This window comes from Lepidochelys olivacea, assembly GCF_965140295.1.
Source record: "Lepidochelys olivacea isolate rLepOli2 genome assembly, chromosome: 3".
In the NCBI taxonomy this organism is placed as follows: Eukaryota; Metazoa; Chordata; order Testudines; family Cheloniidae; genus Lepidochelys; species Lepidochelys olivacea.
The window spans coordinates 160347612-160372772 of NC_140413.1; the positions used below are offsets into that span (position 1 = coordinate 160347612).

The following is a 25161-nucleotide window of genomic DNA, read 5'->3' on the forward strand; positions in this document are numbered from 1 at the left end:
TGGCTACTCCAGACTGGTAGTAAACTCCCAAGGTCACAGCTTCTCTCTGACCTTGGATGGGTAGATGCTGCCACCACCCAAGTGCAAAAAGAAAACCCCCCTTTTGAGAACCCAGGAAGGAAAACATGGGAATTTCTTCCTGTGGTGTACCCTCAAGCCCTTCACCCCTCTTCCTGGGAAGAACTGAGAAAAAAAACAAAGGAAATCAGCTGTTGCCACCAGCCAATTAAATAACGTATGCACAAACCTCTTAGGGACACAAAAATCCAATCCTGTTCTTAAAAAAGGTAAATTTTATTAAACCCCAAAAGAAGGGAAACACATCTGGAACTTAGGCTTTTTGCTAGATCTTAAAAGAAACAATTACAAAAATTAAGCATCAAGATAGCTCTCTTGAGGTTCAGCATAAAGGTTACAAGCAAAACAAAAGCAATCTGGGGTTAGCACAGAGGAGTTCACAAGCCTTACAAAATAAAAGAAATAAACCTAATAGCGTCTTCCTAAACATTTCTGATCTACTTACATATCTGGGTTTCCAAAGCAATTTCTAGGTATACTTCTGATGATTTTCATACCTGGCCTTCAGCTTCTCACAGCATAACTGCTGCCCTGTTCCCCTCTTTCCTGGAGAACAACAACAGTTGCATGGGGATAGGGAATGTCCAGGTGCCAATCCATTGTGAGATGCAACTCTGACTTAAAAAAAGCTAGGAATGGCTGCTGTACTTGGTTCTTGTCTACAAAATAAATTCAGAGCCAAAGTTAATGTCTGAAATACCTACTCTGGATGCATTAGGTGGTTCTCAAGAGTGCACGTTTCAGTGAAGAATCAATAAGCCAGCTGTTCCCTCCTCTTGTCTCTGTGTCAGGTTTATTCAGGATCAAATGCACTGTCGTTTATAATCTTCCAAGTGATATAGGATCCTCTGAGTGAATCTAACTCAACTATTGTTTTTTGTGAAGCATATATAACCTTTGTACCAAATTCTCTATTTTCTGCATTCCCAACCCCAAGGTGTGTAAATTACTGAGAGAAGTAGATCTTTAAACTCACCTTGATCACCACTTGATTTCAGATGCTTTTTATAACCAACAATTTTTTTTAAACAAATACACTTTTTATACTTTCTCTGCATCTTTTGCATTCTCCTGGCTGTATGTATGTCATCACAAATAGAGATGATGGATAGAAATGTATCCTAAAATGATCCATTCTATTTGTATCTGTCTCTAGGGGGGCAGATCTTTCTGCTCTAGTGCGTGAAGCTTCAGTTTGTGCCTTGAGACAGGAAATGGCCCTACAGAATGGGAAGAGCAAGAAAGGTAAGACAAGCATATAAAGTCTAAATGGAACAGTGGGAAGACGATTAAGTGGTGAAAGTAGTTAAACTAGTTAAAAGTCATAAACATAATCTGCTTGAACTCTTGGAGGATACTGGGCCAACCAAACCTAGGTGGGAAGGTTTCTGTTGAGAAAAGATATAAACATAACCCTTAGGAGGCATTGCTTTTAAGAGATAGTGGTGAATACAATAGGTGTACGAGTATGGATTTCCAGTAAAGATGCTGAAGTTAAATTTATTAGAAACTGGGCTTTTGCTTAAAAACTTGAGTAGTATTAGAAATTCAAATTTGGGCATGGAGTTGCAGGCCTAATTTTCAAATATTTATTGTAATCAATCTGACTAAGGTACTTTGTGAAATTGTCTGGTCCCTTGCATGAAGGATTATCCATTTTGATAGAGCAGATGTGGTGCTTGCACATGTAAATTGCACACATGTAATTGTGAATACTTGGGCCAGAAATTGTTTGGTCTTGGGAGAAGATGAGTCTCTTTTTTGGGCTTGGGAAAATATTTTTGATTACTATGCTTTTCCCAGGGAATGGATCTGTGTTTTAACCTTCCTCTGTGCAAAACCCAATTCTGACATGCTGTGTGCTCTCAAATAAAACTGACATGAGGAGCAGAACACCTTTCATCTCTCTTTGGTTCTGGCCAAATAAAAGTTTTTAAATTTTTCAGAATACTAATAGAAGAGCTGTCACTAAAGGGACACCATCAATTGGAATACTGGTCTTTTTCAACAGTGAGTTAAGTTGTTCCAAGTACTGCATCTGCCCATAAGTCCCTCTACCAATTTTTGTAGTTTTAAAATCACATTTTCCTGTTTTTAAAAAAATGTTTTTTTTCCTCCCCTCTTGCTGTGCAATCCCCCACAAACAGGGAAAACTAATTGGACTGAACAGGGAAACTGAAATTCATTCTATATAAAGTGCTGTGAAAGGCACAACGTAAAAATGGAGGGTTTTTCCTCTAATTTCTTTGTTATAGTTACCTTGGGTATTACTTGTAATAGCAATAGGGTCATAAAAATTCAAGTGGAATTCTGGTGCCTCAGAGCCTTTGGCTTGCTTCCTGCACTATGCAAGTCTAGTTGTTTAGTATATAGTCTGGGATTGTGTGAAATGCATTTTTAAGCCTTTTTAGAAGATCTTAATCCAAAGACCTAAAATAATTTGTAATTTCTGGTGTTCTTAGGGGCAGGTAGAATACATTTTAGAGGATAACTTCACATTTGGAATGAAAAAATCCCTGTGCGGTCACTATCTGACAACCATTCTGTGGTTTCAGTGGCTATGAATTGTGACATTTTTCTAATCTAATTTCTGTCTAGCCCCACTCACCTTCTGTCATACTAAGTTAATAGAACTGCATGTTAGTATTTCTCTTAAAGATTGTGCTCGAAGGGGATTTTATATATGAGAATACTGAGGTTTTACACTGTTAACACATGGTTAATTGTATGTTAACATACTGTATTGTAGGAAGCACTTCTGCGTTATGAACTACATGGCGGCTTTTAAAAAAATGTATGGCCTGCCAAAGAGTTTTAGTGGATTTTTTGGGCCTTTGCTACCTTAAATTTGCCCATCCCTGCCTCGGTCTTGTATAGAACTGTTCATCAGTAGATCTCAAAGTACTTTAAAAAGGGAGGTGTAAAGTACTTCCACACACATCCCCTTTGAGCCCCCTGCACAGGAGCCTAATAGAGATCCAGTCTTTGCACCAGGGAGTATGACTGCTTGAGGCTAGCTCCCGTTGCCCTCTTCAGAAGGAAAGCGGAATAATGGCCCACATACCTTCTGCACTGGTCAGCAAAGCAGGCCTCCCCTGAGAAGGAGCACATGCTATGTCCTGTAAAAGGGTGTAGCAGCAGCTGTGGTTCCAGATGTATTGGGGCTGCAAAGGTTGTGCACCCATGCTGGAATGCTGAGCCTTAAAGGCAAATCCAGCCTTTATTTGATTTCATTTCAAGATCTAATTGAAAATGCATTTGTCCTGTCTACCTGTTTTGGGTTGGGGGAAATCGTTTGGTGTGGGGGGCAGGGGGAGAGAGATCTGTCCCCAGGGTGTTCTCTGTCCTTCATCAACCTGTATGCTGTGAAAGAGAATAAGGTAACACTTATTCTTTAGCATTTCTTAAATATTTCTCTTGCTCTGTTAAATAAATAAATAAATAAAAAATAAAATAATCACCTATGTGGCTAGCGATAAGCAATGGAGAAGAAATTTCTCTCCTGCTGGCATATCATCTTGACATTTCTTAATGTATCACTGGAGACAGAAAGTAACTTCAACAATAAAATAAATCTATATACATAATTATTCAGTTTAAATGGGCTTTTGTCTGATTGCATCATGATAATCTCAGTGACAATAAATCAGGTCTCTTTGCTCCCCTGTCTTTCAAAGTGAAATCTTGGCAAGGACAATAATTCTCCAGTGTCTATCAGATCAAGGATGGTATATTTCCCATGGAGTTTGCATGCAAGATTAGATAATTGTTTGAATGTGGGTCCGATACCATAGTGATGAGTAGTATAAAAATGTAGTAGGGTCTATTGGGACCTTCAGCTGCTTAATGATGATGGTGGGAAAACAGATACTTTTTTTAAAAGTTAAAAACAAAATTAAACTGTCCTGGTTTACCTTTTTTGTTCTTGAGTTCTAAAGACAATCTCGGATTAGTCATTACTAAACTCCTTAAGCCCCTCCCCAAGTGACTTAAGATAAACCCAAAAAGGGCCTCGTTAGGGGTCTTATTCCTTCACCCACTTACTTCCCTGGTCCTTCTCGCATGAACAGAGAGCAACAATACCCGAAGTCCAAAAGGTGCAAACAATTTGATGTTTATTGGGGTGAGCTTCCAGCAAGCATGATTCCAGTTTCCTTCCTTAGTATCCTCCTTCCCACCTCTGACACCACAGAGCCTTACACCTGTGTCCCTGTTCCCATTCCTACCCTTAGCCAAACATGATTCCAACTTCCTTACTCCCATTCCCTGTTCCCATTTCCCCCTTTAGCAAAACATGATTCCAATTTTCTTACCCCCATTCCCTGCTCCCATTTCCCTCACCCTCCCACCCCCTCCCACCCACACCCACCCACTTCCTTATTGACTACAGATTATATAGTAAAACTTGAGTTCTGCTTAGCTATACCTTAACCAATCATTTTCCTGAAATTTAACTAACCAATCCTAACATATTGTAACATGATTATGTAACCAATTATATCCCATCACCTTAATTAGTTTACACCCAGCAAAATTAATTATACAGCAGACAGGAACAATCACAGAACCAGAGAGATTATACAGACAAACAATAGCAAAGTGGGAACTATAATGACAAAACAATACAGAAGTGAGGATTTCACATCCCAGCTATTGATAAGTGAGTTCTTGCCAGACAGGATGCTATCAAACTAAGTTTCCTTTTACATTTTCTAGGCACTTCCCTTTCTCTGAAGGTGATAGGAATACAATCCTGTCCTGATAGTGCCTAACAGCCCAATAGCACCTTATTTCAATGTGACTAGTTTGGAATGTGAGGATGTGACTGTTCGCTTCCTAGCTTATGGCTGCCTCTGCTGCTTAGCCAAAACCTTAGCCTAAGAACAGGGCCTCAGACTGTCACAGTAAGAGAAGGCCCTTACACCAGCAGACAGTGATTTTGATTCTTTCTTTTATACCTCTATAATTAGCCAAGTGATAAGAATACACCTAAATTCTTAGAGTATAGGCCTTTATAGACAGGCCTGAATATCTATATCCTAACAGGCCTCTTATACTGAAATAAGAATGTCTGCATGGGAGGGCTTGTACCAGTATAACTATATCAGTTTAAATTCATGCCTTTGCATATAGCATGGGTTGGCAACCTGTGGCACGCGTGCCAAAGGCGGCACATGAGCTGATTTTTAGTGGCTCAGCCTGCTGCCAGTCTGGGGTCCCGGCTGCCAGCCCCCCTCAGGCCACTGCTGGCCTGGATGGATGGAACCCCGGCCCGGCAGCTGGCTGAGCGGGGTTGGTGACTGGGACCCCGGCTGGCAGGGGCCAGCGGCCGGAACCCCACACTGGCAGTGGGCTGAGCCCATTACTGGTCTGGGGTTCCGTCTGGGGTTCCAGCCGCCGGCGCCTGTAAATGTAAAATGTGTTACTGGCACGCAAAACCTTAAATTACAGTAAATAAATGAAGACTTGGCACACCACTTCTCAAAGGTTGCTGACCCCTGCCTTAGATCATTGTAACTTTCCTTAGATTCTAAAATCATCAGGGTGAAGAAAGTCTTTTACTATGTTTTTGTACAGCACAGTTGGGCCGCTGTCCTAACTGGTGTGTCTAGCTAGTATTGTACTCTATTACCATTTTTATTATTTGCATTAAAGTATTCTCTCTTGTTTTCCCAGGTTTGGATTTAGGCCTCTCTTTATGTCTGACTGTAGACAAGGGCATATATCAAACAGTGCATCTGCCATCTGTCTGCTAGATGTAGGTAGTCATTTTTGCTGGACCTCAGGTTTACTCAAGTGTTTCTCTGATCCAGGAATTGTACAGGAGGCCAGGCTGTTGTTACAGGTTCAGTGCCTCTTCCAAGCTTTACTAGTTAGAGAAAGCATTCAGATCAAACTTGGAGCTCTGGCAGACTATTGAGCACATACAGATAACTGAGGTGTTATCTAATGTGTGGCCTACCATCTCCAGGTCACAGGTATGACTCCATTCTGGGTCAATTAGGGACCAAAAGTCATTGCTGTCCAAGTGCTATTTTGGTGGCTTTTATTAAATGAATCTGATTTTTATTGCCCTTCTTAGCAGACAAGTGTCCACATTGTGGAGGGACCACCATGATGATTGGCCCCTTTGGGAGTCTCTGCATAAAGACCATGAATTAAATGGGCCATGGAAACAGGAATACTCTCCTCTCCCTCAGATGCTTTGTCTACATTAGGGGATTTTAAAAATCCCACTATTGCTATAATGTGGTGCAGTTAGTAAGTGAAAAATTTTGTTGGTTTTTTTAATTAATGTAGATGAGGCCCTAGAGGTGATTTCTCCAGTTCAAAGTAAAAATACTAGTTTCTAGTGTTGTAAAACCTTAGTTGACCACCTTTTAAGATATTAATCTGATGATCTGTATTTCTAGCATTTTACTTATTTTTTAAAGCTATTATAGGTGCCTATCAAATGCTCCTGCTGCTGTCAGTAAGATAGATACTGAAACCCATTGAAAGGGAATTCTGGTCTATTGAACTGTTGAAAACGCTGAAGTAAACATTTGGGTCACAACAGCACAGTAAATTGGAGATGTTTATACTATTGCTTGTTGGACTTGTGGACCTGACATGGCTTAGAATTAATTTAGCGTGAAATGCTTACAGATCTCTCGATAATTCAGTGTGTTCCCCATGACACACTCTGAGTCAGTCACAGGGAGTTTCCAGATGTTTGTCTGTGTGGTATAAAAGAGGGGATGAGGTGGAGGAATGCTGAGCTAGATTTTACTTTACCTTTCTGGAAGAGATATCATCGTTACCTGAGCCCCATCTGTGTGGAATCTTGCTCTAGTGGTGGCTATAGTTTTAACCAACATTTTTACTGACTTACATTAAATAAACCCACAGTGGTTAACTATGTTCATGAGAAGTCCTGGATTGACAGGACTAGATGTTCAAGTCCTCTGTTTTACCAAAAAAAACCAAAAACAAAAGTACAGCATGAAAAGTGGTGGTGCAGGATAGTGAAGCTGAAAGTGTCTTAATGAAATACATAATAAAGCAATCACCAAAGTTTTTTAAAAACACACATTCTGCTACATTCAGCACGTCTGATGTGAAGCTTACCTATGTGCATGATAGATAGTTGTACTAAATCTATGTACCGATTTGATCCTGTTGTCTATTAAATCCACATATATTATGTTTCCTAGTGAGAGCTGAACAATGCACACTTCTTTTCCATTCGTTTGGAATGAAATTCAGTTTCCCAATAGACCTGTTATCTCAAAGGCTGTGTTTAAGACTCATTAAGTCTAATTATTTATTCATGTAATTTCTGGATGGAAGTGCTGGAAAAAGAAACAGCCTGATATGCATACAGATTATGCAAGTTTGGGTGGGTGATGACATGGGTAAGCGGTTGCCTGGGTGCTGGAGAGTGCCAAACAATGTCAATATGGTGCTGGGATGAGCTGAACTGCCTGGGGGTTGTGTAGAATACTTGGAATGTTGTTGAAAGTTTTTTTTCCTAAATGTAAAAAAAAAAAAAACAAAAAACCCCAATATGTGTATAATATGTAATCTGATGAGAGCGTAGGACTGAAAATGAGGAGCCCTTACTTCTGAAGCTAGCCCTGTCATAGATTTTCTCTTTGATCTTTAGCAAGTCAGGGCATGTCCACACTATGGAGGCTATAGTGGCACAGCTAAGGCACTGCAGCAGTGCTCCTATAGCATAGAGGCTTGCTACAGCAACGGAAGGGTTTTGTCCCTCAGTGCAGTTAATCCATCCCCTCAAAAGGCTGTAGCTCAGTTGAAGAAAGAATTCTTCCAGCAACGTAGTGGTGTATATACTGGGACTTAGATCAGCTTAACTATGTGTCTCAAGGTATGAAGTTTTCACACCCAGGAGTCAAGTAGCTAGGATGACTTAAGTTTTAGCTGGTTTCAGAGTAACAGCCGTGTTAGTCTGTCTTTGCAAAAAGAAAAGGAGTACTTGTGGCACCTTAGAGACTAACCAATTTATTTGAGCATGAGCTTTCGTGAGCTACAGCTCACTTCATCGGATGTAGACCAGAGCTTGCTTGTTGTTTGTTTTCGGAAGTGTTGAGCACCTTGAATTCTAGCTAAATTTGATGGGAGCTACAGTTACTTTGAAAATCAAGCCCTTAATCTGTAGTTGCGAACAGTGATACCTAAAACAACCTTGTGAGGTAAGTAAGTATTATCTCCATTTTGCTGATGGTGTAACTGATGGAAGGGACTTGCTCAAGATCACAGAGTCTGTATTAGACATGATATTGAAATTCAGGAGTTCATAAAGCCTGTGGCTCAGACCTCAGCCAGTTACGCAGAATAGACCAAGCAGTTAGTCAAATGCAAAGACTTGAGATATTGTCACTAATGGCAGTCTGGAAGTTATTTGGAAAGCAGTATGTGGGTGTGTGTTTTATATACTGAATTGGGGGTAAATCATAGTCATTAAGTCCATTGTATGGTGTTCTTTTTAAGGAGAAATCAAGATTAGCCGAAAATACTTTGAAGAAGCATTTAAGAAAGTGAAATCATCTATATCAAGAAAGGTAAGAGAAGCTATAAAATTGTGGGTCAGTGAATATTGTTTAACATCACACAAAGCCAGTTGAGGATAGGAAGTGAAGAATGCTATAGTCCCTAGAAACTGGTGAGAAGAACTGAAGTCAGAATATATTTACTGTGTTTTGAATCTGTTCAGGACATCTGGGTTAATACTCTAAAAGATCCCATGGCAGTTTTCATAAATGAACTCAAGCATTTTAAGTTCTCTGTTTTAAGTCTCATCCAGAAAGATTATTGCTCTTCCAGCACCACAGTGATGAGAGAGTTCAGTACTGGCTTAGGGAAGTATACCTCCTTAACATCATTTTCTGCAGCATCCTGGATTTTTCAAGGAAGTTTCCAATCCAAGAACTGACTCTAAAGATACTGTTAAGCTTGTGAGATCTGATGAGATCACAGACCAGTCTTGTGGTTGCATTATGTTTTGCTTCCACCATGCATGCACCTACTGAATGGAGGGGAAAAAAAAAAAAAAAAAAGCTCAGTACAGCGTAATATGTAAAGATAACATCTTTGTCTTGAGATAAGATGCTGTAATAAGAAAAAGCAATTGCTTTTTTTCTTCTTCCTGATTATCAGCCTTTTCATGCTTTTATAAGTCAACATCTAATTTGATCATATGTTTGGAAGGTCAAATCATGAACCATTCTCTTTTTGACGCATGGCAGGTAAATTTGTTGAGTATTTACTATCGTTACTTCTCAACATTCATTTCATGCAGTGTGACCAGAGGATAATTATTTGGAATTTAGATAGTGCCTTTATTGCTTTAGGGCCCCTCTCATAGAAAGGTTCCACATGTCTGCTGGCTTGGAAAGATTCCATGTGTTTGCTGGCTTTATGGACTTAAGTCATGAAGCATTGAAATCACTTTCATTACAGTATGATTGTGAGCTAAAAATAAATTAGCCCGTTCTTCTACTGTCTTCAAACTCAAAATGTGCTAGGTGTAAAATGATTAGATAAATGTTCTTAATACCCTCATGGTAACTAATATCCCTTTACTGGTGGATATTATCTCAAAGAAAAAATGTCATTATTTTCAGCTATGAATTTCTGTAGTCAATATATGTATTAACCTGTGAAACTCCTTGATGCAGGATAATATGGAAGTAAATGGCTTGAGTAAGACTTTAAAAGATTGGTACTTGTAAGAATAAGACCAGTAACTGCAGTTACCCTGCCTAGGCTAAAATGACATCTGTTCTGAATCCTCATGCTTTTGAGGCAGGGGAGTTGCATGGCAGGCTTGTGCAGGGTAGATTTACAACCCAGCTTGCTACAAACTAAGTGTTTATGTAAACCACCCTTATTTCATTAGAGCTGGTTAGGAATTTTGTGACTAAACATTTTTTGTGCTGGAAAATACTGAGTCATCAAAACCAAGACATTTCACAAGAATGAATCCGCTTTGATGAAACTTTCATTCTGGACCTAAGAAACCTTCCCATAAAGTTTCTGGTTCCAGAGAGACACCTGCCCCAGAATAGCCAGTAGCCTATTGGTTAGGGCACTCACTTGGAATGTGGGAGACCCAGGTTCCAAGTCCCTTCTCAGATGCTCTCTCTGTCTCTCCTATTGGTGCTGTTTTACTTTGTGTAAATAATTAAATATTCATTAAGCTGGGACTTGGATCTCTCACATCCCACGTAAGTTCCCTAACCAACTGGCTGTTGGCTATTCTGGGGAGAGGGACTGGAATCAATCTGTCACTCTGTTGCGCACGCTCATTTTTTGTGAAAAAAAAATTTGAAAGGGTCCTCTGTTTCGTCCTAATGCAGAATGGGAACATCTCTCTAAACAGTGTTCAGCGAATGGCAGAACTGACGTTGTGCTTAGCCTCTGGATGCACCTGGCATATTTGTACTGATTTAAAGTCATTATTTTAGACTGCAAATAGTACTTTCACTGGAGATTTAACAGATTATTAACCCTTGTACACAGTACTCTTTATCCCAGGGTTTTTAAATGTGGGAGCGAAGTTTACTCTTCTCCATTCCCTCTACTTTTGCCTCGCTTCCTGCTCCAGCACTCTTTCCTTCCTCAGCTCAGTAAATGAGGCTGCTCTCCTCAGCCCAGCTTCAAGCTGCTCTCTCTCTGCCAGTTCCTGCCCAGCCTGTTTTACTATGTTTCTGGCCAAAGAGGATTCAGGACCAGTCTGGATCTGTGAGCAGAAGGCAGTGGAGGAGATGGGATCAGTTTGGTCTCGCTCACTATACTTGCCCCTCCTTCCAGCAAGGTGGATTAAAAAAAAAATCCCTTTTTTAAAAATAAAAAATTGATTTTTTTTGTTGAAATCGATTTTTTTTAGCTGAATAGATTTTACCTTTTACAAAAACGTATTTAAAATTAAATTTGAAATTATGATAACCTATGTTAAGACCTAACTTTACTATAGTGCATTAAAATCATTTAAATTAAATAAAAAATAATATTCAAGCAATAACTATTTGTTGCTGAATTTTAAAGAAAGTCAGACCACTGTACTGATGGAAGTCACTGGCTAAGTACCTGGAACTAGAGTTTGTTGAAAGGCTAAACCAACTTTTGATAGTGGTAGATTCTTCTACATGTGCAGAAGAGAGTATTTTCTTCATTTCAGTTTATCCCACTAATTCAGTTCAATGACTACCTCGTTGAAAGTTAAGAAACTGATTGAGAGTAGAAAAAACAGGGAAAGCTTGTTTTCCACTTTAAATCTATTAGGTGGGAGAGGATGGGGTCTAAAATTGTGAAGACAATGGTGACCAGAAACAATCACTTCAATTCACTAACTACACATAATTATTATTTATTTATATTACCCTAACACCTAGGAGGCCTAGTCATTGCTTCCTTTTTATAATAATCAATTCACATTAAATCCAAAACATGGTTTGATAGACGTGCTTTTTGTTTGTATTCAGCGCAGTTAAAGTAGTTCCATTTAACTAATAAAACCACAATTTTACAGTTCTATTTGAATTTTTAATTGAATTCCAATTTTTATCCAAGTAGGATTTGACAAAAATCAGGGTAAAAAAATTAATCAAGTAAATCAGAAATGCATAATTCACCACTTTCTAACAATAAAAATGTGAAAATTAAGAATCTGAATAAATGTGTGTTAAGCTATATAATTGCTCGAATGATTGTATGCAAATATAGTGTATCCTGGTTACCAAAAAATTACCAACTCTAGTATAAAGTCTATTTTTTAGTTTCAAATGAACATATTTTAATGGTTACCAACCAGGGAGAATCAACCTTTTTTAGAAAATAACTCAACTGAGAAGTACAAATTTAAAACCAGATTAAAATTTATGATTTAAATCAAGGTTTCCTGCTTGTTGATTTAAATCTTTGATTAAAATCACCGTACCCTGCCTTCCAGTAGAACATTCCCAAGAAAGCCAACTTTTACCCCCCCCAAAATGCATTATGACTTTCTACGTTCCATTTGGAAAGCTTTGCTAGATCTGAGCTGCTTCTCCTGCTCCTAATGGAACAATAGCGACACTAACCACTGCTTAATTATGGTTTAGACTTCCACCTTTAAATCATACTAGTTGAAAATAAAATATTTTCTATATATACTAAGGGGACAAACTTCAAATAGCTGAATTAGGCTGAAGGTCACTTTGTAAATCAGAAAACCCTCTTTAACATGGCACGATGGTAGTAGGAGTCCCATTCTTGCAGCAGAAAACTGGGAAATTTATTGGAAATGGTAATGCTAATTTAAAAAAAAAAATTCTCTGTTTCTAGCCTGGGTGTGTAGAATTCTTATCTTATAGCTTTGTTCCTTCCTGAAGTTCACTTGGGCTGTTAGCTAATAAATCCTCTGAACAGAGTATCGGTGTGAATGCTCCCTTTCCTTTTAGTGTGTGGGATGGGCCAGCACAAGAGATTCAGGCAAGAAGAAATTCTCTGCTGTGCTTTCTGTTGCCTTTATCTAAACACTTTCTATGCTGCACAAGCTCTGAGAAGTGCTCTCCAAAGGCAAGAATTCAAGTGGTTGGAGAAGTACATATTTGACGAAGCAGCGTGTAGGACAATTGCCTATTTGTTACACTGGTAAAGACTGGAATGGGATTGTTTTGGCTAGTTGCTGTGCAACCAAAGATAAGGTGAAGTGATGCTGTAGTAGAGTTACATAATGCAATAAAACAACTGCTGAATTGTTCACATTTTAGGGCACCTGTTCTCTGGTGGTGAGGGTGTTTTGGAGTGCAAAAGTGCATTTTGAACCTTATTCTTTACCCCATTCCAACTGCTGCTCCCACTCAGCCAGATAAGTTTGATCTGGCAAATAATATAGACATTAGCTGCATCACCCCATCCTGCACCATCTTGTGGAAGAAGATCAGGAATAGGAGCAGTCTATATGAGAGAGTATAACAGTTTAGCTAATTAAACTGTAATTTAAATCAGATTTCGTTAAACCAGGGCAAAACCCTGTCTGTGTGCATGGTCTTTGTCATTTCCGTTTAGGATTGGGAATAGGCATAAACTAAACCAGAATAAATTGCTCTTAAACCAGAATAAGACCCTATCTGCACAGGGCTTTGCATGTTTAAATAAATTGGTTCAAAATCACACCTTAAATTTAAACCAGTGCAGTTCTGTGCATAGACAAGGTCTCAGACAAGCATGGCAGTGTCTTATACTTCTTATACAAGAACTCTGCTAACAGAGTCTTCTGTTAATAATTACAGATTGTTGGTGACTTGTCTTAAGTGAATCCCATAAAAGAGATCCTCTTTAGCCTCCAATTGGATTTTCTTTTGTAAATATTTTAGCCAAATATTAGCCACCAGGCAGAGATAATTTCTGTTTAGTTTTCCTAGTGGAAAATGTGTATAAAGTCACCTTTAAACATTGCATGCATTCTTGCTGTGCTGAAGTATCTTTTCTTTTTCCCCACCTAACTTGTCATTGTTAGGATCAAGCAATGTATGAAGAGCTGCGTCAGTCGCTGAGCAAATGATAAAGTTGGCCAACTCCTGAAAGAGACCGTCATTCTGCTTTGTTGAAGAGGCTCATAATGGTAGCATCTGATCTCTTAGAATTGTATCTCCTCAAACACAGCTGGAACAGAAGTTTGACCATGGTTTCATTTGACTTTTTACTAAGTGCTGCATCTGCAGCAATCTGCCATGTTTTAATTACCACTCTGACAATGGTTAAGTTGGGATTGTTAAACAGAGTAAAATGTAAGATGGGGACTTTCTAGTTCTGCTTCTCACCAACCCTCTGATTTTAAAACTACACTTTTAGGCATAGAAGAACAATTTCTAAAATTCAGTGCTCTGTTAACCCGTGAACTATTTAACAGGCAGAGAAGCTATAATGAACATCCCTTCAAAACGTTAGACTTTTCAAACAATTCATTTTCAGTTGTACATGAAAAGTGCACCTTCTCAGAAGATGAGCTCTGTTATTCAGAGCATTGCATTCTGTGAGGAGAGAACTAGGTAAGTGGGCTGAGAAGATGTTGAGCCATATGCTATTGGATCATTTTTAACCCCCCCCGCTTCCCAAATTTGGGTCTGATCTGTTTTGATGGGTGTGTGCCATCATAACTGAGAACCCTTGAGAACCTCCCTTTCATCTTATTAAAAGGAACTCCTCGGACTGAAAGATGGTTTATTTTAAAGGTTCATGCAAAGGATTAAGAAATGGAAGTCTGCAGCCCGCTGCTATAGTGTGTGGGAGGAGGGCTCCACCTTAAAAGAGCAATAATTTTACTGTCTCAAATGCTCTAACAAGCTGGGTTCATGTACCTCTTAACAAGGAGAGGAGAAATTGTGACATCAGTAATAGAAGCAAAAAGTGAAAGATACTATGCCTTATCGTTACTATCTCTGTTAATGATTTTGAATCACTCTTAATTTAGCATATTCTGACAAATCTTCTGAAGTAGAATTTTCTCATTGTTACAATATGGGCCAAGCAAGATGTCTCAGCTGAAATTATCTGAATAGTTTTCTCAAAAATATGTATCGTTTAAAGAACTTTCCCATATGTGTTTACAGTATGTTTCTAAGAGGATCTTAGCTTATTAAAGCAAATTTTTTAGAAAGCCAACTTATCAAACTGCTCTTTGGTCTTTTCATATTCCTTAGCTTGCACATTACATCAGCATAGTCAGTTTCATTTTTCCTTATAATCAGGTTGGGTTCTTGGTGCTGCAATGTTTGGTTTTTAAACACTCCAGGGAGATAAGAGTTGTGTTTTATAAGCCTTTCTTTTCCAGGCTGAGCTAAACTATTTGCTGTGCTCCTGCAGTGAAGCTGTAATCCAGAAAGCTGACTGCTTTCTGTGGAAACGGTGGCTCATAACTTCCCTTCCTATAGGATCAAGCTGAAACAAGTATAAGAGGGAGCATTAATTTGAGTAGCTAATATGATGGGGCTTGTCTTCACAGAGACGCTCAGGAAAGTTAAGATGAATTAACTAAAAGTGCGAAGCTAATACAGATGTGGGCTTGTCTACACAACATGTTGCTGTGCAGCAAGCCAGGATGTCGAATGCCAGGGCCATACTCCAGGACTTTCACTGCGGTGTAGCAGTGTCCACATGGGCTGTTACAAGTAGTGCAGCAAGTGGTGCACTGTAGAGTTGCAGTCCAGTTTGCTGCACAGTAACTTGCCATGTACGCATGGGCTAAATTAAGGGAGGATTAAGCTACAACCAGCTACGCCCACTTTCCTTCTGAGGGAGTGTGTCCACTCAGGGTTAATGCACTTTAATTTCCGCACATTAACATTGTTTGCAGTGTTGTAGCCAAGTTGGTCCCAGGATATTAGAGAGACAAGACGGGTGAGGTAATATCTTTTATGGGACCAACTTCTGTTGGTGAAAGAGACAAACTTTTGAGCTACACAGTGTTCCTCCTCAGGTCTGATTTAAAAAAAATATATATATATTACCTCACCCATCTTGTGTGTCTAATATCCTTGTCTCGCTCATTAACTTCTCAGCTTTAGTTGATTCATCAGAACTTTCCTGGGTGTCCTCTTGTAGACAAGCCCCTACATTCTAAGGGATTACCGAAAACTAAAAGGATGTTGATTTTTACATAACTAAAGGATATAAATTTACACCGTGTAGAGGTTAAGCACAGGAGTTTATTAAGTACAGTGCTGACGGAGTGTTACCTTGCTTATTAGGCTTAGAGACACTGTTAGTTAATTGATTACAATGGAATATATGGATTTTCCATGGGCGGGGGAAAGTGACGGGGTAGGCAGTTCCACAACCCCGGATAGGTCTAGCAGCAAGACATGATAGCACAGTAGCCAATGGTCAAAGGTTACATAGTGTCTCCGCCCATGGTCTTAAGTTAATAAATTAACATTTAAATAGTACTTTAATAAATGTATTAGTATAAAATACATTTGTTGAATTTTGAATTGGGGTTTATAGGAATGAAGTAGCTCCTTTGATTGTTTAAAAATACATATCTAGGGGTAAAAGCAAAGAAACAGTGAAAGAATATGGCAATAAAGATTGTTTTTTAAGTTCATTTGTGTTTTAAGGCAGGTACTGGTCCCTGGGAAAGGGAGGTGGGAGGAGGCCATATTTTAGCAAAAGCAAGGTTCTCTTTGGTTATTTTGATTTCTTTTAGCTAGTGCTAGGCTTTTGACCTTTTGACCAAACTCTGGACTTTGGGCCTGTACACAAATCCATATACCAGGTTATTACATCAGCAATGGATTTTAACCCTTCAATAACAAAATTGCTCTCTTCTATTTTCTGAAAAATCCCCTTTTTAAAAGGGAGACATTTTGCTCATAAGGAGAAATATTTAAAGCAAACATCTTTCCAATTGTTGTCCTTGAGCAATGTCACTCTTTAAAAATGCTCTCCTCCTCCCTTTGCCTGAGCAGTTATCGCTGCTAAATCAGATGCATGGTAAGGGAAATATGTGACTGGCTCACATAGTAAATATAAATGCTTTTCTGATCATTAATTACTTGCCAAAACACTGAAACCTAGAACAGTAAATATTTCCAGACGAGAAGCTGTAAAACTGTTGATTAATAGACCTGTCATAAGCTTTTCCCCTACACAATTGATAGCACATTATGGGTGCTCTGTTTCCCCAAACACCTCAGGAAGAGCAGAAGGAGAGGGGGTTAGCTATAAGGAAACAGTGACTCTGAATTTGGCAGATGTGTTCCTTTCTGATGGAAAGTCAGAATGCCCATTAGCTCCAAGTTATCTGTGCAGGAAGCAGTATTCGTTCTATGTCAGTGTAACCTTGCAGGAAACAGGAGCAAAACAGGCAGCTCTGAAGCATCTGGTTACAGTATTATGAGAAAGAGTTGATTGCTTGCAAAGAAAGTGCATGCCAGTGTTGGCTGTGAAAGTATTAACGCCACTACCCACTTCACTTTGAGAGAATGCAAACCAACTGTGGCAGTGACTTTACTTTCCTTCATTTCTGCAATAAACAATGAATGAATCATACTATATAAATCAATTAAAAGTAACCAAACCATTTTTTTAAAATTGTCCGTCTGTCACTCCCAATTTCCTATTTATTGCTGGAGCTAAGGCTTAAAGATAAAAATGCAATTGTCACGCTATCACTGAGTTAAATTTATTATTCTAAACGTAGTGTTTATAGTCCTCCTTTCCAGGGCTTACTGTATATGGATATTTTATCCTACACATTGGGAACTAATCTCCAAAATGAAGAACTAACATACATTCAACTAGTAATACCATTTTTGTGGCATAAGTGAACCACCAGATGTTTATATCTACTCTAAATTGTCGCCTCCTAAATGTGAACTAACCCACCAGACTTGGTTTGTTTATAGGTGTGAAATTATAATTTTAGATATTCTGACTTGAAAAGTCATGACTCTACTTGTGCTGAGTTTAATCAATGATGGTTATGTTTCTGGAGCTACATGTTGCTGTATCCCTCTCTTGTGAAATCTACACTGACACACGCATTCTACCTAGGCTGTGGCCAACATAAGTGGCAAATCACAACATGCATTGATCTCAGGACTGGGAAAGCCAGTTATATAAGCTAGATCAGTCACTCAACTCCCATGTGCTTGGCAGGGGTAAAATAAATCATGCACACTCCCGCTTGGATCTAGAGTAATTTTAATTTTACTAGGGCTTGAGATGTTTACACGGCACTCGGTACCATGGAGTCCAGATCTTCTCGCTAAAGCAAAAATTAGCTAAGCCATCTACCTCATATGTCCTTACCTCTTTTTGCCATTTAAAATACTCAGATGAACAGCTTTGTCTTTTCCACTTGAAATAACTTTTGGAATATTTTCTTCTTGGGCATGGTGCACTGCGAAGGGAAAACCTACTGCCAAATTTGAATCTAACTCATATTAGACTTTAGAGCAGTGGTTACCAACCGGTCCATCACGATCGACTGGTTGATCCTAGAAGATCTCCCGGTCGGTCGCAATCTCTGGTGGCACAGTGTGGCTGCTGCTAAGGCACACTCCCTATTCCGGCCCCGCTCCACTCCCGGAAGGAGCCAGCGTGGCCCTGGGGGTGGGGCGGCAGGGGTCTCCCTCTGCGTGCTCCTCCTGCCTGCAAGCACTGCCCCCGCAGCTCCCATGGGCCAGGAGAGCTCTGGGGGTGGTGCTTGAAGAGAGGGGTAGCGCGCGGAGCCACATGCCCACTGCCCCTCCCCCAGGGGCTACAAGGGCGCATTGGCCCCTTCCAGGAGCAGTGTGGGGCCAGGGTAGACAGAGGCCTGCCTTTACCTCGCTGCACCTGCCGCTGACTGGGAGCCAACGGAGGTAAATGCTGCCCAGCAGGAAGCTGCACCCCAAACTCCCTCCTGCACCCCAAGCCCCAGCCCAGACCCCCTCTCAGAGCCAGCACCCCATATCCCCTCCTGCACCCAAACACACTGCCCCAGCCCAGAGCCAGCACCCTGTACCCTCTCCTGCACTCAGTGCCAGGTTTACAATGGCTCCACGGAGCCGGGCCCATGCTCAGAAGGGGCCCCAGCCTGCTCCGTCTGCGCTGTGTCCCGAGACCACACTGGCTCCTCCCCGCCCACCACTTGCTCCGAGGGCTCCTCTCTGCCCCCTGGCTGCACTGGCAGTCTCTACTTCCCACCATCTGTGGGGCCCTGCCTGTCTCCCCGGAGCTGAGCTGCCTGGGACTGGTGCAGAAGCCTGGCCAGTCTCAGCCAGGTGCGGGGGGAAGACAGCGTGGAGGGCTTGGCTGGGCCCCTCCAGGCAAGTACGTCTTGAGGGACCCCGGTCGGGACAGGTCCTGGCCTGGCTGATTGTGCCACTCCTGAAGGGCTGGCGCGATTGCTGGTCCTGGGAGCAGCCCTGGCTGTGCTGCTGGCTCAGCCCAGCAGACAGTCACCTCCCAGCAGGGTCGGTGAGTGCGGATGGGAGGCAGGGCTTGGGGGAGTGGGTCTGGGGGGAGCCGGGGCGAGGGGGTGTGTGCTGGGCTATGAAAGGGCGGAGAGGATCTGTGTGTGTTGGGGCACTAGCGAGTGGGGGTTCTGTGGGGGGTGCTGGGCAGTTGTGGTGGGGCTGTGGGCGGGGTGGTGTGCAGGGCGCTGTGCATTTGTGGGTGGGTCTGTGGCAGTGCTGGGAATAGTGGGTCTGGGAGGCTTCTGGCCATAGGGAGTCAGAGGGGTGTTGGGGGGGGGCCTTGTGTGGAGTGGCATGGGCCCACCCCCAAAGGGAAGGGGTATGCTGGCAGCACAGGGCCGGGCAGGCCACTGTGCGTCTGGCAACTGCTGGTGTGTAAATAGTGCCCTTGCATCGGGTGGAGCAGGGCCACCCCTGCCATGCCATGCCCCATTGCTTCTGGCTGGCCCCTTGATCCGGGGCCTGACCTCCCCGCACCATGCTCCATTGCTTCCACGGAGCCCACAAAAGGTTAATCCGGCCCTGCCTGCACCCCAACACTCTGCCCCAACCCGAGGGAACAGGGGTCTCTCTCTGTATGCTGCTCCTGCCTGCAAGCACCGCCCCTGCAGCTCCCATTGGCCAGGAGAGCTGCGGGGGGTGGTGCTCGCAGAGGGGGCAGTGCGCAGAGCCATGTGCCCCCCCCAGGGGCCACTGAAGCGCGTTGGCCCCTTCCATGGGCGGTGTGGGACCGGGGTAGGCAGGGAGCGTGCCTTAGCTTCGCTGCGCCCACTGCTGACCGGGAGCTGCCAGAGGTAAGTGATGTCTGGCGGTAGGCTGCACCTCAGCCCTGAGCCCCCTCCCAGAGCCAGCACCACATACCCCCTCCTGCACACCAACCCCCTTCCTTAGCAGGGGAATCTCACCCCCCTTCTGCACCCCAAGACTGCCCCATCCTGGAACGCCCTCCTGCACCCCAAGCCCCACCCTGAGCCCCCTCCCAGAGCCAGCAACCCAAGCCCCCTCCTGAACCCCAAGCCCCAGCCCTGAGCCCCCTCCTAGAGCCAGCACCCTGTACCCCTCCTGCACCCCTGCCCCAGCCCTGACCCCCCCTCCTGCAACCCAACACTCTGCCCCAGCCCGGCGCCCCCTCCTGGAGCCTGCACCCTGACCCCCCCCCACACCCCAACACTGCCCCAGCCTGGAGCCCCCTCCCAGAGCCAGCACCCCATACCCTCTTCTGCACCCTAAATTGCCTCCTGCACCCCTGCCCCAGCCCTGACCCCCCTCCTGCACCCCAACACTCTGCCCCAGCCCAGAGCCCCCTCCCACACTGCGAATCCCTTGGCCCCAGCCCAGAGCCTGCACCCCATCCTGAAACCCAACCCCCTAGCCCAGTGAAAGTGAGTGCCTTTTTCAGGTCCCCCAGAAATGTAAGCTGAAGCTAAAAGTATCAAGAGTAACAATAATTTGATTAGGTTGATACCAAAAGGCCATACAGCAGTACCATAGACTCCATACCACAGGCAGCTTAAAACTGACTCTTGGGTGGTATTGAAGTACAGTATGAGTATTTTGTTCTCTGGGAGTATCAGAGGACCTACGACAGGCCTTGAGCCACTTTTATTTAAAGTGGAAAGAGGAGATTTTGTTCCTTTCTTTTACTGGGGCCCTGGAACGGTGACCCATGTCTTTTGCTCCTTAGAGGAGCAGTGCTGCATTGTACCCCTTTCAGCTGCAGAGGAAGACTCTGCAGCAGGAGCAGTTCTAGCTGTTTTGCTGACTAGCATGGAAAACTTTTTTGGAGTTCCCACTCCAGCAACTGCAGAGCAAAAACAACCAGTATGCATCAGACCACCCTGCTCACCCACCCCTAGAACTGGCCCTGCTTAACAGGAGCAGCCAAGAAATGTTTTGATGAGGATTCATAGAACTAGAAGGGATCTCAAGAGATCATCTAGTCCAGTCCCCTTCACTCAAAGCAGGACTAAGTATTATATAGACCATCCCTGACAGGTGTTTGTCTAACCTGCTCTTAAAAATCTCCAGTGATGGAGATTCCACAACCTCCCTAGGCAATTAATTCCAGTGCTTAACCACTCTGACCATTAGGAAGTTTTTCCTAATGTCCAACCTAAACCTCCCTTGCTGCAATTTAAGCCCATTGTTTCTTTCCTATCCTCAGAAGTTAAGAAGAATAATTCCCCCCCCCCTTCTTCTTGTAACAACCTTTTACATACTTGAAAACTATTATCATGTCCCCTCAGTTCTCTCTTCTCCAGACTAAACAAATACAATTTTTTTCAATCTTCCCTCATAGGTTGTGTTTTCTAGACCTTTAATCATTTTTGTTGCTCTTCTCTGGACTTTCTCCAATTTGTCCACATCTTTCCAGAAATGTGGCACTCAGAACTGAAGACAATACGCCAGTTGAGGGCTAATCAGCACAAAGTACAGCAGAAGAATTACTTCTCATGTCTTGCTTACAACACTCCTGCTAAAACATCCCATAATGATGTTTGCTTTTTTTTCAACAGCATTACACTGTTGACTCATATTTAGCTTGTGATCCACTATGACCCCAGATCCCCTTCCGTGGTGCTCCTTCCTACGCAGTCATTTCCCATTCTGTATGCGTGCAATTGATTATTCCTTCCTAAGTGGAGTACTTTGCATTTGTCCTTTCTGAATTTCATCCTATTTACTTCAGATCATTTCTCCAGTTTCTCCAGATCGTTTTGAATTTTACAAAATTCACTTGCAACCCCTCCCAGCTTGGTATCGTCATACCATATTGCTATTCCCAGAAGACTGTGGCGGGCGCCAGACACCCCACTGCCGAACTGCTGCCACCGAAAAGCAGCAGCAGCAAGAAGTGTCGCTGCCGAAATGCCGCTGAGAAACGGCAACGCTTCTCAGTAGCATTTTGGCAGCGGGGTGTCGTGCGGGCACACAAAAATGCTCCAGCGGATGCCATGGCGCCCGTGGGCACCGCATTGGGGACCCCTGCTCTATGCCATTATCTAAATCATGGATGAAGTTATTGAACAGAACCAGACCCAGAACCGATACCTCTGGGAACCCACTCGTTATGCCCTTCCAGCATGACTGTGAACCACTGATAACTACTCTCTGGGAACGATTTTCCAACCAGTTATGCATCCACCTTATAGTAGCTCCATCTAGGTTGTATTTCCCTAGTTTATGAGGTCATGCGAGAGAGTATCAAAAGCCTTACTAAAGTCAAGATATACCAATCTACCACTTCCCCCCTATCCACAAGGCTTGTTACTCTATCAAAGAAAGCTGTCAGGTTGGTTTGACACAACTTGTTCTTGACAAATCCATGCTGACTGTTGTTTATCACCTTATTATCTTCTAGGTGTTTGCAAATTGATTGCTTAATTATTTGCTCCATTATCTTTCAGGGTACAGAAGTTAAGCTGACTGGTCTGTAATTTCCTGGGTTGTCCTTATTTCCCTTTTTATAGATGGGCACTATATTTGCCCTTTTCCTGTCTTCTGGAATGTCTCCCGTCTTCCATGACTTTTCAAAGATAATGGCTAATGGTTCAGATATCTCCTCAGTCAGCTCCTTGAGTATTCTAGGATGCATTTCATCAGGCCCTGGTAATCTGAAGACATCTAACTTGTCTAAGTAATTTTTGACTTGTTCTTTTCCTATTTTAGCCTCTGATCCTACCTCATTTTCACTGGCATTCACTGTTAGACGTCCTGTCGCAACCAACCTTCTTGGTGAAAACCAAAAAAAAAGAAGAAAAGGAGTACTTGTGGCACCTTAGAGACTAACCAATTTATTTGAGCATGAGCTTTCGTGAGCTACAGCTCACTTCATCGGATGCATACCGTGGAAACTGCAGAAGACATTATATACACACAGAGACCATGAAACAATACCTCCTCCCACCCCACTGTCCTGCTGGTAATAGCTTATCTAAAGTGATCATCAAGTTGGGCCATTTCCAGCACAAATCCAGGTTTTCTCACCCTCCGCCCCCTCACACACAAACTCACTCTCCTGCTGGTAATAGCCCATCTAAAGTGACCACTCTCTTCACAATGTGTATGATAATCAAGGTGGGCCATTTCCTGCACAAATCCAGGTTCTCTCACCCCCTCAACCCCTCCAAAAACCACACACACAAATTCACTCTCCTGCTGGTAATAGTTTATCCAAAGTGACCACTCTCCCTACAATGTGCATGATAATCAAGGTGGGCAATTTCCTGCACAAATCCAGGCTTTCTCACCCCCCTCCCTCCCGGGAACACACACACACACACACACACTCTCTCTCTCACTCTCACTCTCCTGCTGGCAATAGCTCATCCAAACTGACCACTCTCCAAGTTTAAATCCAAGTTTAACCAGAACGTCTTGGGGGGGGGGGGTAGGAAAAAACGAGGGGAAATAGGTTACCTTGCATAATGACTTAGCCACTCCCAGTCTCTATTTAAGCTTAAATTAATAGTATCCAATTTGCAAATGAATTCCAATTCAGCAGTTTCTCGCTGGAGTCTGGATTTGAAGTTTTTTTTGTTGTAAGATAGCGACCTTCATGTCTGTGATGGCGTGACCAGAGAGATTCAAGAGTTCTCCGACTGGTTTATGAATGTTATAATTCTTGACATCTGATTTGTGTCCATTTATTCTTTTACGTAGAGACTGTCCAGTTTGACCAATGTAAATGGCAGCAGGGCATTGCTGGCACATGATGGCATATATCACATTGGTGGATGTGCAGGTGAACGAGCCTCTGATAGTGTGGCTGATGTTATTAGGCCCTGTGATGGTGTCCCCTGAATAGATATGTGGGCACAGTTGGCAACGGGCTTTGTTGCAAGGATAGGTTCCTGGGTTAGTGGTTCTGTTGTGTGGTATGTGGTTGTTGGTGAGTATTTGCTTCAGGTTGCGGGGCTGTCTGTAGGCAAGGACTGGCCTGTCTCCCAAGATTTGTGAGAGTGTTGGGTCATCCTTCAGGATAGGTTGTAGATCCTTAATAATGCGTTGGAGGGGTTTTAGTTGGGGGCTGAAGGTGATGGCTAGTGGCGTTCTGTTATTTTCTTTGTTAGGCCTGTCCTGTAGTAGGTGACTTCTGGGAACTCTTCTGGCTCTATCAATCTGTTTCTTCACTTCCGCAGGTGGGTATTGTAGTTGTAAGAAAGCTTGACAGAGATCTTGTAGGTGTTTGTCTCTGTCTGATGGGTTGGAGCAAATGCGGTTGTATCGCAGAGCTTGGCTGTAGACGATGGATCGTGTGGTGTGCTCAGGGTGAAAGCTGGAGGCATGTAGGTAGGAATAGCAGTCAGTAGGTTTCCGGTATAGGGTGGTGTTTATGTGACCATTGTTTATTAGCACTGCAGTGTCCAGGAAGTGGATCTCTTGTGTGGACTGGACCAGGCTGAGGTTGATGGTGGGATGGAAATTGTTGAAATCATAGTGGAATTCCTCAAGGGCTTCTTTTCCATGGGTCCAGATGATGAAGATGTCATCAATATAGCGCAAGTAGAGTAGGGGCTTTAGGGGACGAGAGCTGAGGAAGCGTTGTTCTAAATCAGCCATAAAAATGTTGGCATACTGTGGGGCCATGCGGGTACCCATAGCAGTGCCGCTGATCTGAAGGTATACATTGTCCCCAAATGTAAAATAGTTATGGGTAAGGACAAAGTCACAAAGTTCAGCCACCAGGTTAGCCGTGACATTATCGGGGATAGTGTTCTTGACGGCTTGTAGTCCATCTTTGTGTGGAATGTTGGTGTAGAGGGCTTCTACATCCATAGTGGCCAGGATGGTGTTATCAGGAAGATCACCGATGGATTGAAGTTTCCTCAGGAAGTCAGTGGTGTCTCGAAGGTAGTTGGGAGTGCTGGTAGCGTAGGGCCTGAGGAGGGAGTCTACATAGCCAGACAATCCTGCTGTCAGGGTGCCAATGCCTGAGATGATGGGGCGCCCAGGATTTCCAGGTTTATGGATCTTGACTTCAAATCCAGACTCCAGCGAGAAACTGCTGAATTGGAATTCATTTGCAAATTGGATACTATTAATTTAGGCTTAAATAGAGACTGGGAGTGGCTAAGTCATTATGCAAGGTAGCCTATTTCCCCTTGTTTTTTCCTTACCCCCTCACCCC

General features: G+C 42.7%; 1 protein-coding gene across 1 annotated transcript in view; it reads left to right on the top strand.

Moving 5' to 3' along the window:
- NVL (nuclear VCP like) overlaps positions 1 to 14730 on the top strand; it is a 70479-nt gene extending 55749 nt beyond the window's left edge. The window contains exons 21-23 of the mRNA XM_084624654.1: positions 1235 to 1323; positions 8575 to 8645; positions 13586 to 14730. Of these exons, the coding sequence (XP_084480780.1) occupies positions 1235 to 1323; positions 8575 to 8645; positions 13586 to 13630 (205 nt within the window). The 3' untranslated portion in view covers positions 13631 to 14730. The remainder of the gene's footprint in view (positions 1 to 1234; positions 1324 to 8574; positions 8646 to 13585) is intronic.
- Positions 14731 to 25161: the final 10431 nt, after the last annotated feature.